Source organism: Nicotiana attenuata, chromosome 1 (genome assembly GCF_001879085.1).
Source record: "Nicotiana attenuata strain UT chromosome 1, NIATTr2, whole genome shotgun sequence".
Taxonomy (NCBI): Eukaryota; Viridiplantae; Streptophyta; class Magnoliopsida; order Solanales; family Solanaceae; genus Nicotiana; species Nicotiana attenuata.
In genome coordinates, this window is record NC_031989.1 from 12970802 (window position 1) to 12986979 (window position 16178).

Below are 16178 nucleotides of genomic sequence, written 5' to 3' on the forward strand. Positions count from 1 at the left end.
TGGCGGTAATTGGAATAATAACAACCAACAACAAGGTGGTGGCAATTGGAACAACAACAATCAAAACAACAATTGGGGTAATCAAGGTAACAATCAAGGAAATTGTAATAGGAACAACAATAATTGGAGCAACAACAATCAAGGAGGGTGGAACAATAGTGGGAATCAAGGCAACCGGGGGCAAGGCTTTCAACGACCCCCCATGTACCAACAACCGAACAATCCACCCCCTTTTTCTTCTCAAGGTCTGAGTTCTTTCGGGAGTGATATGGGGACAATTGAGAATATGTTCGAGCAAATGATGAAAAAGAACCAAGATTCTGATGCGCAATTGGCTTCTCATAATACATCTATCCGGAACTTGGAGGTGCAACTAGGTCAAATTTCTCAAGCTTTGAATACTCGTCCTAAGGGTGCTCTACCAAGTGATACGGTAGTGAACCCGAAGGGTGGGAATAACAGCCATGTGATGGAGGTTACAACTAGAAGTGGAAGAGGCGGTGATGTGCATGCCTCGAGAGAAAAGCAAGTTGTGGAGGATGATGTTGAGTTGCGTGATGATGATGTACCTTTAATTGTTGATGATGTGGTTGAAGAACATGTGAACAATAATGTGCGGATTGATATTGATGATGAGGCCGAGGTAGAGACTCAAGATGCCGTGAACTCGTCTAGGGAACACGTGATTGACATGCCCGAGCCGGTTGTGCCAAAGGCCAAGGCACCCTTGCCTAGGCCACCTCCACCCTATCCTCAACGGTTAGGAAAGCAAAAGAGTGACAACCAATTCAAGAAGTTCATTGATATGATGAAGAGCCTTACTATCAACGTGCCTTTGGTGGAGGCACTTGAGCAAATGCTGGGGTACGCTAAGTTCATGAAGGATCTAGTTACAAAGAAGAGGTCGATGGAGTGTGAAACAATTAAAATGACTCGTCAAGTGAGTGCCATAGTGCATTCGATGGCACCAAAACTTGAAGACCCCGGAGCTTTGACTATCCTTTGTACTATCGGAATTGCGGATTTTTCCAAGGCCCTTTGTGATTTGGGGGATAGCATAAATTTGATGCCGTAATCGGTCTTCAAGACCTTGGGAATTGGACAACCTCGACCAACCTCAATGAGACTTCAAATGGCGGATCGATCGATGAAGCGACCTTTGGGCATAATTGATGATGTACTTGTCCGGTTGGATAAGTTTATATTGCCGGCCGACTTTGTCATTTTGGATTGTGAGGTAGACTATGAGGTGCCGATCATCTTGGGTAGACCTTTCCTTGCTACGGGGAAGGCATTGGTTGATGTTGAAGCGGGTGAATTGACTTTCCGAGTGGGGGATGAGAAGGTCGTCTTCCCTGTTTGCAAATCCATGAGGCAACCTAATAGCACCGAGGTGTGCTCATTTGTGGACATTGTGAGCACGTGATTTTTGCCCTATATGAATTACTCCCAGAAATTCAAAACAAAATAACTTCTTTCAGTGTTTGCAATTTGGTGGATTTCTATGACATTTTCTGTTAATTGTTTGCGTGTCTGTTTGCAGTTTGTGTGCATTTTTAATTCATATAATTCATGAAAAATACAAAAAAAAAAAAATTGCATTTTGCATTTAGGATAACTTTGCATTTTAGGATTAATTTGGTTTTATGATTTAATCTAGGATTTTGTTTTTTGTTAATTTGAAAAAAAAAAGAAAAGAAAAGAAAAGAGAGGAAATAAAAGGAAAGGGAATTAAAGAGTTAGAAATTTGGGCTGCTTTGATTTAATTTACCCAGGCCCAATGGATATCCATCAAAACCCGGTCCAGCCCCCCCAAGGACTCAAACGACGCCGTTTTGCTTATAACAAGTCCCAGCCGTCGAGGTTCCTTGATCGGACGGCTGGGAAGCTGGGATTGTTTGATATATAATTGTCCAAATTGGACCCCGCCCCTCAGAACGCCCCTACCCCCCTTCCGTCTCTCACCGGCCATTAGAGACAATTCAACGTCACCGTCTCCGCCGTCCGCCCTTCTAGACAACCGCCGCCGGAAATCGCCTCACGGCGGCGGCCGGTCATCAAACCTCACCAAATTAACACCCTGAACTCCCCTCGTTCTCCTCTTTCCAAACCCCTAAACCCCATCCCTTAAAGCCTAGCCAATCTTCTCGAATATCAAATCAAAATTTCGGCCAAAACCCTAAATCCTCCAAATCTCACCAAATTCACATCATGGGATCCCCTCACCTCCCTCGTTCCTAATCTATCATCAGTGGCCTTCGAACCTCGCCCAAGGTGCTCGAATATTAGATCATAGAGGCGGCAGAACTCTAGAACTTCATAGGTGAGTCTTTTTCGTTTTTTCCGTTATTTGAATTAGGCTCTCCTCCATGACTGTCGTTTCTTCATGATTAATCAATTTAGGTTTTGTTTTTCATTTTTTGCTTACAAATCCGTCTAGAATCAGTAATGGAATTCATTTTTTTCTCTGTTCTTATTTGTTTGTTTTCATGTTTGTTTGAGTTCTAGTTCGCTAATAATTAATAGCATGAATTTATTCTTTAAATTAGCATTCTAGTATTAGCTTAATTTTTTTGATTGTTCGTTTCAAGTCAGCAAGGTGTCTCCTCATTTGATTAGTTTTACTTCATGTTATTTTATGCTGTTATTCCGGTTTAATTTTTGTTTTGCTTTGACTTTCTGTTAGTTTGATTTTGTGCTTGGTTTCGATTGAGTAGTTCATGATTGTTACTGATAATTTGACGTTAGTTCAATTTCATTTGAATTGCTGATTGGTTTAGTGAATAAATTTAGTTTGGTTTAACTGGGTAATTTTCAGAAGCAAAAAGGGTAATAGGGGTAATTCAACTTAAGGAATCTCTGGTAACTGAAATTAGAAGCCCCTAGAAGCACCTAGAAGGGGTTCTACTTGTAATTTCAAATTATAATGGTGTGACTTGGGTAACAAGTCAGTAAATAAAGGACTTTTAAGCAAAAAAAGAGGACTAAAGTGCAAGAAAAGCTTGCAAGGGCTGCCCTAGTTGTTTGCCTATAAAAGCATCATTTCTTGCCTTAGAAGGCAAGGATTGAAGAGCTAAAAATACAGAAAAAGACCTGAAGAGCAGAAAACCCTAAAAATCAAAACGGTTTGAAAAGCTAAAAAATACTGTTCCATTGGAATTTCTCTTTGAACTTTGAAGCTTTCTTTCATTTTCTGAACCACAGTCGATTCTATTTGAGGTCAAAAATGGTTTAATCCAGGGCATTGAAAGATTTGGTTAAGTTTTTTGGATTGGTTTATTCCTTCTAGTTGGATTTCATTGTTGGTTTTGGTTTGAATCTGGGCTGCTCTGTTGCTGGTGCTGATTTTGCATTTGATATTGCTGGTTCCTTACTCTCCTCTTTGCCTTTCTCATTACCAGGTACATGTCCTCTGAAATTATACATGTATTGGTGAAGCTTTGAGTCGAAGAATGAAAAATGAGAAAGAAGGATGTTAAAGCATAATTGCAGTTGCTTTTTGACTTAGTTCTGTTTTATTTTGAGTTTTATTTTCTACTAAGTGTGCTATATTGCTTAGCTGACCTCTATTTAAGTAGTTTAAGTTTTTGCTATTTGCATTTTATCTAGGGACTGCTTTTAGACTTGGAACAATCTGTTAAATAGATAGAAGTTCAGTTTATATATGCATGTTTAGATATTCTGGTGATTGTAAAAGCTGCTGAGAATTTGGTTGCTGAATAGTTCTTTGATCTTGGTGATGCTAGTCATGTTCGGTTGGTCATGGGCTCATACATTGACTTAACTGGCAGTATTCTTAAACTTCAGGGGTTTTGGAATTATGTTTAAAGACGGGGAAAGATTTGGTCCATAGTTTGCTAAAACAAATGTCAGTGTATCCTGTGGTTAATTGTGAGCATATTTGATTTAGGTTAGTTGGTATCATTCCAGGTATACAATTAATAGGCAAAATTCAGAAGCATTTAGTTCAATTCGACATTAATCACGGACAAGTTTAAGTTAGATTTATTATCAGTCAACTAGTATTAGTTAATTAATCAATCTGCGCGGGAATGTTTGAAATTCAGAAGTAGAAGTTTTAATAGACAATTTGTGTTAACTAGTTAAGGCTCCGAGTTAATTGTTAGTTTAATCTCATTTTGTTTTTCTTTGTTAATGATGGCATGTGATCTGAATAACGATGGTGTTTTGTATCAAGACTAATTCACTTGTGATCTACTGAAAGGGGCTTACTCCCCAACTTGGGCTCTCATTTGGGCCAGTGCTATTTGGCCTACGGATTACCAGTCCTGGACGGTTTTGCACCTTACAACTGTTGGGCTTCACGCTTAGCTCAGGCCCTTTAAACCTTCAACTCTTTCTTAAATTAACATAGGCGGTAGTATAATTTTGACTCTTTAATTGTTCAAATAGTCAAATTTTTTTAGTATATTGGAGGCGAGCTATCAGGCCCACGATCTGATGGACCCTCGTCCAGATTCTATTAAAATTCATTATTTTGGAATTGGTTTAAGAGCTTAATTCATAGCTAGACATAAATCTAATTTGGGCCTTCGGGTTAGGTAGCGGGTCCAAACTAAAAGGCTTGCCCTTTTGTTTGAACCCGGACTTGAACTTGAAGCCTGAATTGTTTTAATATTAATTAGCTAGGACTTTTCCTTTTTAGAGACAAATAAACATAGAAAATTATAGCTTGCTCTAGGATGGCCCTTAAATAAAAATGAGACGAGCCTCGCCGCACAAAACATATAAATTGCGGGGTCCTCATCAAATGCTTTTATTAAAATACTTAGAATTCGGGACGTGCCGTTTAGCGAATTTTCACGGCCTCCCGCAAAGATAATAACACGTTAGTCGCTTTAGGCGCATTTTTTTAATAAATCTTACTTTCCTAAATACGGGTGTGAATTTCATGCGACCCAAATCCAAATCCCAAAACGTTGAATAAGAGGTGTCAAGGATCCGGGTGCATTTCATGTGACGTGATCCAAAAAATACGCTCTTAAACGGCGTTCACTTTCATAAAAACTAATTAAAAGCGGTTAAACAATTTTAAAATTGCACTATAGGATGACATGTATTAAAATCAGACATTAGCCAAATATAGCAGTTGAGTGACCGTGCTAGAACCACGGAACCGGGAGTGCCTAACCCCTTCTCCCGGGTTAACAGAATTCCTTACCCGGATTTCTGGTTCGCGACTGTTAAATAGAGTCAAACCTTTTCCTCGATTCGGGATTCAAACCGGTGACTTGGGACACCATAAATCTCCCAAGTGGCGACTCTGAATCTTAAATAAAACGAATCCCGTTTCGATTGTCCTTTAATTGGAAAAACTCCTTTACACCTTTCCGGGGGTGTATTAGCCGAAAAAGGAGGTGTGACAGGCATTGTCACAGCTGTGATAGTGGATGACACAAGTTCTATGATTAATGTTGAAGATCCTCTTGTGGCCTTGCCTCTGAATCGGGATGTAAATGATGATGCAAGTATAGTGAAGTGCATAGATGATTTACATGTCATGGAATCTTGTGAGCCCAGTATATTATCTTTGGATCTTGACAACCGGGAAACTCTTGCAAACCGGGAAACACCACCAACAAAGCCAACAATTGAGGAGCCACCGATGTTGGAATTGAAACAAATTGCTCCACACCTCTGCCCCACACTCTTTATGCCTGAAATTATCTTGGAGGATGATGCAACGCCTTTCTTGGTGCATCAAAGAAGATTAAATGAAGCAGAGCATGAAATGGCAACTAATCCTCATAATGTGTTGATTCCTACAAGACCAGACACAGGTTGGCGGTTTTGCATGAACTATGGAAAATTGAACAAAGTGCCCCGCAAGGATCATTATCCCTTGCCATTCATTGATCGGATGCTCAACCAAATTGCTGGGCGTACTTTTTATTGCTTCTTGGAGATCTTGATGAGAGCTACATGGTGGTGCTTCTTGATTTGAAGTAATGTGCTGGTAACATGCGTCGTGTCGCGACGTTAAATCAGGCGCTGCTTGGGAGGCAACCCATGTCTTTTTCTTTTTTGTTTTCTTTGATTTTTTTCTCTGTAGTTTAGGTTTGATTTTTGAGCTAATTGGTTGTGAGATGTTGCAGGGAATGAGTTGATGCAGTGCAAAACATTTTGGAAAAATTGAACAGTCTCTGAAGTTGCTAGTGCGGCCGCATTGCACTTTGCGCAGTCCGCACTGGTGAAGGTCAAGTGAGGTGCTCTCTAAAGTTTGCCACCGCGGCCGCATTCCATTTAGTGCGGACCGCAGTGAACCTCCGCGGCCGCGGTCTGGTTTTGTGCGGACCGCGGAGGTTGCCTTCTCAAGCTTCCTTTAAACAAACCCAACGCGGTCCGCGGTCGATTTTGTGCGGCCGCACTGGTAGGTAAGGCTGGGTCACTCATCTTTTTCTATAAATAGAGCTCAGGTCTCACCACTTACACTTTTCAAAATTTGAACACTCAGACCCCTAAAAGCTACTGTTCACACTCTCTTCTGATCGTAATTCTTGCTTAGACTGATTAATTGCATTTCATCTTCACAATATGGTAACATTTCATCCATCTTTCTTTGTTTAATTTTATAATTTCACTTTATTTTTCATGCCCAGTAGCCACAACTTCTTTGTCTTCCCGTTTTTCTTTAATTTGTTAGCTTAGGTTAGTTTTCGTGTTAGTTTCTGAGTGCATGATGTACATAAGGACTGGGTAAAATGAGTAGGGACAAGTTAGGTGGAAAAACTTGAACAAATATTGCAAAAACTGAAACCCTAACTTAATGCCTGAAACAAGCATCCTCTGCGGACCGCGGTCTCTTTAGTGCGGTATGCGGTGCTGTGATGCGGTCCGCGATACCATTCTATACGGACCGCGGTGCTCAAGTGTCTGAAGGTTAACCTGTGCCCAGCGCGGCCGCATTGCACTTTATGCGGTCTGCACTAGCCCACTGCGGCCGCGATCCCACTTTGTGCAGACCGCGGTGGGGAGATTCAGAGAGGTGGTTTTTAGGACCCTGCCTCAATGCATACCGCAGTCGCCTTTGTGCGGTCCGCGGTGCATCCAATGCGGCCGCACTCCTTTTTGTGCGGGCCGCGGTGTATTGTTCTGCAACTGTTTCTGCAACATTTGATTTGCTGTCTGCAATTCAATTTCATCATCCGTTTCACTGCCTCTGCTTAGACTAATAATGTTAGATGTGTGTGCTTGCAGATAACGGTCAAACAAAGAGGTAGAGGTGCCAAACAACCCGGTCGAGGTGACTCCTCCCAGGGAGGCAAAGGAAAACATGTAAAACTCACTCCCTAACCTAGACAGAACACAAGGAAAGCAACCAAGGTTGCTGATATAGCCGGTGACCAATCAGGGAGTGAGTACATGCCGTCTCAAGACCTCTCCTCCGACTCAGTACCAGCTCACTCTGTGCCAACTTCACCCACTGCCCAAGCTCCACAACATATATCTTCTGAGTCGTCTGAGGGCTCAGCAGCCGGCAGCGGTGAGTACTCCACCTCCCCCACAGCTTCATTATCCAGGGAGAGTGCAGGAGGAGGTGCTGAGGGTGGTGATGATAATGATGAGGAGGTGCCCCAGAGTGGTGTACCTCAGGTTGGGGGAGTCGACCGAACCAGAAACCCTTCAGTCTGGGAGGACAGATTTGTTAGCCAGGCGGCTTTTCATAAATTCAGAGTATGGTGGCCATTACGGAAGCTGATTCTGGAAATAAGTTTTATTGACCGAGACTTGCTACCCCTAAACCCAAATGTGCATAGACAGTATCGAGCTCGAGTGGGTTGGGAACAATTTAGGGATGACTGTGTAAAGGCAAATGAGCATATGGTCAAGGAATTCTATAGCAATGTGGCCCACATCGCGAAGGACACTAAAGTGACCAAAGTGCGGAACAAGAATGTGGTGTTTACTTGGAAGGCACTGAATGAGTAATTGGTGTTCAATGACGAAGATGAGGCCCTCTATAATGAGAAGTTGGCTATGGGCGAGGAGGTTCGTCCGTGGTTAGCTGCATACCTAGCAATCCCGGGTACTGTTCCAGAGTGGTTACAAGGAGGGGTCAAAATACTTCAGAGGACTCTCAATTTTGAAGCTAGGGGGTGGTTGACCTTTGTGTGCAACTGACTTGACCCCACTTCCCATGATCAGACTATTCCACTTTCCCGGGCCGTTCTTGTTGCATCTGTCATGGCGGGCTACCCTATCAACGTGAGCAGTGTGATGTCCCGTGTGATTTCTGCGGTGGGGGTTGAGCATGACCAGAACTACCCTTTTCCCAACACCCTCACCATGTACTTCCGGGACTTCAAGGTGGAGAAGAATCCCTTTGATGTCAAGGTAAAGTCGGTGGCCCTGTTCTCATGGTACAACTTAAAGGGGTCAGACAACCCCAAAGACAAAAATTACAAGCCACCTGCCTCTGCCCCAACTGGCCAGTCTGAGGAGCCGGTTGCGGTAGAGCCTTCCACTGAGCCTTCCACTGAGCCTGCTGCCACTACCACTGACATGCCTCCTGGACCTTCCACTACTACTGGTCCGTCTACTTTAGTTGGCCCGGGGATTCCATCTTCCCGGGCCCATCCTGTCACTGCCCACCAGCTGAGCCAGGCACTGCACAGCTTGAAGAACTGGATGTCAACTGCGTCATCCAAGTTGTCTACTCTGTCTTCCACTATTGAGGCTCAGTCGGCACCACAGACAACTGAGATTCCACAGTCCATTGAGGACACGCTGAAGAAGATCCTGGAGAACCAGGAAAAGATCATGAGTACTCAGACTGCCTTGTCTAAGGTAGTAGATTCACATGGCAAGGCTCTGAAGGAGCTTTCTCGGGAGCACAAGAAGATGAGAAAAACACGGGCTTCCAAGGAGTCTGTGAAGGAGCTCCGAGTGGATGTGGACAAGTTGATGGCAGATCAGATGCCTCTAGACTTGCTATTTGGGGATCCATCCCCAGCAGTAGCACCAGCAGCAGAGCCACAGCAGGAGCAGACACAAAGGCTTCCAAGGAAGAAGAGGAAGCTCCCCAATGCAGATGAGGCGATTATCCAGTTGGCGGACCCACCGGAGGCCTCCTCCAGTTAGCCACAGGATGCCCCTGATATTCAGCCCGTCCAGGTCCAGGCCCCAGTCCCAGCAGCTGATCAGCAGGAGATCGGGAACCAGTCTAAGGTTCCCGCACATACAGAGGACCCGGGGACCACTCATGGTCCCATGCATACTGACGAGGCTTAGGGAGTTCCCATATCCTTTCCTTATGATTTTTGGTGCTTTTGCTTAGTTGGCATTGGGGACAATGCCAGCTTTTATTTGAGGGGGTGCGCCCTACATTTTTATTCATTGGATGACTGTATATATAGATTAACTTAGTTTATGCTTACTGTTGATTTTCTATTTGGTCTGTATATAACTTTACATTTAGTTACTTTTATCGTACTTTTTATCTTCTCTCTGGTCTGTATATAAAGTTACATTATTGTATATATTCATCCCCCGTTGTATATTCTAATCCCCAATTGTAAATATTCATTCTATTTTCTATTTTCGTAAAAAAAATTTGTTTTTAGCTTCGTAGTTAGGCTCGTAGCCTTTTGTTTCGTTTTTGGCGCTTTCAATAACAACCTTCTTAAGGGTTGAGTCCATTTTCGTTTTTCATTTTCTTTTGTTTTTGGTAGTTTATAGTTAAGGGTACCTCAATCAAAGCTTCACTTGAGCCTAACACATTTGCCTTTGATCCCATGGTCAAAGACAAGTGGTTGTGTTTAGGATGGTGAAAGTAGTGACCTTGAGACTCTTGTGTTGACCAAACAATCATCATGTGGTCTTTCGGAACTATTGTGTGCTCGATCGTGTCTAGGGTTGTTTTGGGCCCCCGACTCTATGTCTTTAACAATCCTTGAGTGTGTGTGGTGAGAAATTGAATTTTGAGTCCAAGTCTCGAGCCAATGGTCTAGAATTTGCCCTGAATGTTCGTTGAGGAAAAATTTTGAGTGAAATTCGTCTTGAGAAGTGATTATAGGCTCTCCTTGATCCAAATGATAGTTGAACAATTCCATAGCCTACCAATGATATAATCCCTATCTAACCCTTTTGAGCCTTAAACCTTTTCATTTTAAGAACTAATGCTACAAGCCTATACCCGTTCTAAATTATACCCTCTCTTGGCACCCAAATCTTCCCTTGAGTAATGGCAAAAGTCTAAGTTTGGGGGGGGGGAGACAAGAAAGGAAACAAAGTGGTCAATGGTATGAAAGCAAAAGAAAAGGAAGGCAATGAAAAAGAAAGAAAAGAAAAAGACAAAAAGAAAGCCCAATGTGAAAAAGAATAAAAAGGGATTCAAGAAAAACAAAAGAGAAAAAGGTGTGGAAAAAGTAGAAAAAGGAGAAACATTTTGAATTGCGTAAGAAAGAGTGACAATGTGTCTCTCTAACCCCTTGAAAAGAAGTGAAATACTCAAAGAGCCAAGGGAATTGTGCCAAAATGAATCAAAAGAAGTGCTTAAGGGAAGATGGAACCCATATAGACCAACAACTTTTCCTACCCTGAACCAAAAGCCTTCACGTTGACTCCACAAAAGCCCTATAAGATCTTGAGTTGGATGACGCTCCCATTAGTGGATACTTACATGAGGGTCAAGCATATGGTACTTAGATCCGGACTTGTGACCTTTCCTTGAGAGAGACGAGAGAATTCCCATTAACCTCGGTTTGTGTGCTTATACTCTAAAAGGTGAGGTTTGCTTAGGAAAGAGTTGAGGATGTGTGAGTTTGGGTTCCACAGCTACCAAAGTAATTGAGAGAGTTCTTTGATGTAATGAGTCAATTCTTGATGTTTTTGTGTCACACTTGATCCATAGTTTTTCAAAGTTTAAATGCTATTAATGATCCATTCGTATTGAGGGCAATTGTTAGTCCCAGTTGATGCTTGTTGAGGTTACTTTAGGACAGCTGGAATTACTTGGATTTTCCTTTAAGGGGTGGGTCTTATTTTGTTAGCTTGAGGACAACAAAAGGCTTAAGTTTGGGGAAGTTGATAAGTTGGGATTTTAACGTGTTTTATGCTCCTACTTGCCTATGCTTTGATTATAAATTGTTACAAAATAGACCCAAAAGGCTCATAAGTTGTGCTTGATTGCAAGTTTGATCGACAAAGTGAGAAAAATCAAAGACCGGCTCAAAAGGAGTGGAACCTGCTCAAGTATCAAAGACCAAGAAATCTGAGGGAAAGCAGGCCTAGTGCGGACCGCGCAAAGTCGAATGCGGCCGCACTAATTGGTTTACAGAATTGGCAAAACAAGCTTCAGGCAACGTGGCCGCGGTACATATCTCGCGGTCCACGGTGAAGGCTCCGCGGCTGCACTACCTTTCTATGCGGTCCGCGGACGAGAGATTCAGAGAGATGGAAGTAAGCCAAGCCCAAGCCATGCGGTCCGCGGTCGTGATTGTGCGGACCGTGCCAGCTGCTTCCGCGGCCGCGATCCATTCTACGCTGTCCGCGGAGCCCAAGTTCAGAGAAGCAAGAATTGAAGTCAAAGAGCCTAGTGGGGCCGTGATCCATTTAGTGCGGCCCGCACTGACCCCGTAGGGGTATTTTTGTCCAGTTTTTTCAGCCTAGTATAAATACAATATTTTACCATTTTTAGGTTATCTGTTATCTTCAGACTTGAGCTGTGCTCGTGGGAACGAATATTGTAGCCATTTTGCACTTCAGATTTAAATTTACAATAGATTCTTGTAGTTTCATTTTTGCAATTAATTACTATGCTTTGTTCTTCATCTATTTCTTTATTTTCTTTGTCAAGCCTGAGTATCTAAACCCATTAGCTAGGGTTGTGGCTCAACCCTAGTGTGGGTAATTGATGGGTGTTGCCATCTAGGGTTAGATTGACTATGGGTGTTTGTTATTTGGGTTGATTTTATGTTTTAATCTAAGAATTGGTAGTTGCAAACACTGATTCAAGCTTTGTGGATTTGACTCTTCTTGAGAAAGAGAGTCCATGTCTCCAAAATTGACCCAACAAGGAATTGGGATGGACTCATGAGAAATGATAGTCCCAATTAGCGGGTTAAACCTCGAGAGAGTAATTACCCTACTTGAACCCTAGTTGCTTGATCTAATTTGCCTACCCATTTGGTCTCGAGAGAGACAATTGGGCAAAATCACTCTCTCTACCGAGGAGTGTGAGAGTGGGTAAAATTGTGCAACGGTTATAGCATAAGCCCCGGTTATGTCAATCGAACCTTAGTAACATCTACTCGTCAATTAGCCACCTAGGTGATGTCACGACGCTAGTTCCCTTCTTCCCATTAGATACAACTTAGCAATCTTCTCGTAGCATAATTTAGTTGCAGTCAATAGTTAGATAATAGTAGTTATAATTTGAAAACCCAAAATATGTTTGAAGTGACATTAGGAGTAATTACACATTTCTAGGCTAGACAGATAATCCAACTCCACTACTAGCTCCCTGAGGAATTCGATCCCAACTCTCATATCGGGTAAAAGCTATTGTGACCCGCTCTTCCTACCTTGGTGTAGCGTCAAGTTGGAAGCGATCACCAAATAGCACTATTTGTACTAGCTGAACCTTTCCTGCATATGACAGCTTCTTAGCGGTCCTAAGATGAAATTTTTGCCACCATTTTGTCGATTAATGGTTTCCACTGAATTAAAGAAAGCTTTTTTGTGGAGAGGGGGATTCCGATGTAATTGAATGGAAGTTCATCTGACATATTACCAAGTTTTTGTAGTATCAGATCTCTAGAGGTTTGAGAGACACCTCCAAAATAAACTGAACTTTTGTCCAAGTTGCTTGTAATCCAGAAGCATTAGAGAAGTCCAAGGATTTATGAATTTTAGAGACCGATGATACTTCCCCTTTGGCAAACAGGAGCAAATCATCTACAAAGCATAGATAAGTAACTTCTAGTTTAGCACATCTGGGATGGTATCTAAAACCTTTATCTTCTTTTAACCTGTTGAGATTTCTTCTTAAGTACTCCATAACTATGGCAAATAAGAAGGGTGACATTGGGTCACGTTGTCTTAAGCCTCTTGCGGCATCAAAGGGATCAGTAGGTTCTCCATTAATCAAGACAGCTTAGTTTACTGTTCTAACACATTCTAGCACCCAGAGAATGAATCTTCTAGGAAATTTTAGCTCCTCCATTACCTGCTCCAGGAATATCCATTCTACTGAATCGTAGGCTTTTTTCAAGTCTATTTTTATCATACACCTAGGAGATATGTTCTTCCTAGTGTAAGCTCTGAAGAGCTCATGTGCCATTTGGATGTTATCAGCTACTTTCCTTCTAGGGATGAACCCAGATTGGGCATCACAAATAATGTCCCCTATGATCTATTGAATCCTTGCTGCTAGGATCTTTGCAATACATTATAAAGCACACTAAAACATGCAATAGGTCGAAAATCTTTCCTGAATTTGGACATGCTGTCTTAGGGATAAGGGTAATGGCTGTGCAATTTATGCTCCTGTGTAGTCTCCCTGTAGCAAAAAAGTTCTTGACTGCCTCACAAAGATATGTTCTGACTATATTCCATGACTTTTTGAAGAAATACGCATTATATCCATCTACCCCAGGGGATTTATCATCACCTATGGAAGATAAGCACTCGTAAATCTCCTTGTCAGTAACCTCTTTACAAAGAAATATCTGTTGAGCATGAGATAGCACAGGGCCAGTCTTCATGACCTGCTTGTTGATAGCAGGCAGCGTCTGTGCTGTGGTGCCCATTAATCCTTTATAGAAATTAATAATCTCTTCCTTTATCTCAGTAGTATCTGTTAGTTTGTTGCCCGCAATGGAGTTGAGTTCCACAATCTGTTTTCTTTGGCTTCTTTCCTTTAGGACAGCCGAGATATACTTTGTATTAGAATCCCCAAGTTGTATCCATTTAACTCTGGACTTCTGTTTCATGACACTCTTTTCAATTAAAGACCACTTCTCAAGCTTCAGTATAGTATTTTTTTCCACCTCCAATAGGTCATCTGAATACCGCTTTGTCAACTTCTCTTGAATCATCCTAAGTTCCTTTCTGGTATTCTCTATTTGATGAGAGATCCCTTTGAATTCCTCAGCATTGATTTTCTTGAGCACAGGTCTAAGTTTTTTTAGCTTTAGCCAGATATTTTTCATTGGATCCTCAGCTAGCTTGTGGCTCCAGACTCTTGCAACAGTAGCTCCAAACACACTGTGATCGGCCCAAACATTGAAGAATTTAAAAGGGATTTTGCCATTCCTCTGAGACATCTTAATGGTAAATAACATGGGGGAGTGGTCAGATACATAGGACATGTCATACTCAGTATAGATGTGCCCCCAAATCATCATTCAGGCATCATTTCCAAATGCTCTATCTATTCTGCTATAGATCCTATCCACCCCTTGTTGCTTATTGGACCATGTGTAGTATTCCCCCTTCCAAGGTAGCTCATTAAGAAATAAGCTATAGATGCAATCAGAGAAGTCTTTCACTTCAGCACTGGTTATGGGATTACCAAACAACCTATCATGGGGGTATAAAGGTGCATTAAAATCACCACATACCATCCAAGGAGTAGTTACCTGAGACATTTCTATCAGTTGATCCCAAAAGGACCTTCGTTGATCCATAGTGTTATATCCATATATTATGGTCAAGTTACAGTCAATACTATCAGTTTTCCCCTTCACCATACTATAAATCAGCTGGTCCTCTATTCTGATAATGGCAGTATCATATATATAAGCATCCCATAAGATCCAAATTCTACCATTTGCTGCCTTCTGATAATTACCCTGCATCATCCGGCCTGGGGCAATGTTCTTACTAATTAGGCTAGCTTTTGGTTCTTTGAATCGAGTTTCAATTAAACCTGCTAGTTTAATGTGTTTCAGCTTTAAAAAACTCCTCAGTCCCTTTTGGTTATACCTCTTGTTAATACCCCTAACATTCCATATCAACTAAGTCATTGAACGGTTAATTTTTTACTCCATTGGCAGAGGCTAATGGACTTCCTGTCCTATGTCCCTTAGATATCCAAAGAACACCTCCTTTCTGAGTGGTTACTGACTTTAACTCAAGGAACTCTATTGTGCTCCCTAGTTCAGGACTCTTTGTGACATTTATGCTCCTTGTGTTCGTCAAGATACTCATCTGCAATGTTGCTTGCTCATCCTGCTGTTTCTGCAGGATTTTTAAGCCATATCATCCCTCTAACCTCTCAGGTAAAGACTGGATACTAGCTTGATTATTGATAGTATTCAGAGGATGTTCTTTGTAGGGGAATTTGATAGCTTGTTTGTTCACCCATATCACATTGAGGAGTAGATTTAGCTGCATCACTGTTCTGCTAAGAGACAGAGGCATTACCACCTTGGGGTCCATCTCTAACTTTCCACACTTGTACAGGGGCTGGCCTTTGTTGGTGAGGAGGAGGGTTTCTCCTTCTCCTTCTTCTTGGTCTTTCAAATTGCTGCTCAACCCCTTTTGGCTGTGGGAGACACATGTGTCCTATTTTTAGGCATTTATCATAGAACTCAGGTTTCCAATCATAAATAATAGCTTGTTGAAATTGTTGACCATTTTGGTCAAAAACAGTCACCTCACTAGGTAAGGCTTTAGTGACATTTACTTCAATCAGCATTCGCGTAAAAGAAATCCTAGTTTGTTTAGTGGTGCACTCGTCCGCAAAGAGAGGGGTTCTCATAGAACTAGCAATCCGACTAAGAGATTTGAATCCCCAACAGGACATAGGGAGTTCAGGGAATCTAACCTATAAGGGGATCTCAGTAAGGAATTCCACATTCAAATCGAAATCTGGTGACCAGGGTTTGAGGATGATAGGCTTGTTATTGATAGTATATGGTCTAGCATGAAAGATTGATTTCATATCCTCCTTTGATTGAAACCGAACCACATAGTAACCCTCTTCATGCAAGAAAATCTCTGGGAACTCCACATTCTTCCAGGTTTGAGCTACATATCGACTCATAGCATTATACCCTGGGGTTTCACCAATCACATAGACAATCAGAGCACTACGCCATTTTTCAGCCTATTTTTCAACTTCAGTTGTATCTAATTGAACTATAATTTTCCCATCTACTATTGTAGAAGGAATATAAGCTAGATTCATACCATTTTCAGCCCATCGATTG

At 41.9% G+C, this 16178-nt stretch overlaps 1 protein-coding gene across 1 annotated transcript; it reads right to left on the reverse strand.

The window, feature by feature from the left end:
- LOC109233132 lies at window positions 13353–14288 on the reverse strand. Its single transcript, XM_019398907.1, has one exon. It carries the CDS (start codon window positions 14286–14288, stop codon window positions 13353–13355), a length of 936 nt encoding a protein of 311 aa, XP_019254452.1.

What these genes read in the sequence shown, in the direction of transcription:
- LOC109233132 (XM_019398907.1), bottom strand. Translation starts at nt 14,288, where the DNA reads ATGTCTCAGAGGAATGGCAAAATCCCTTTTAAATTCTTCAATGTTTGG.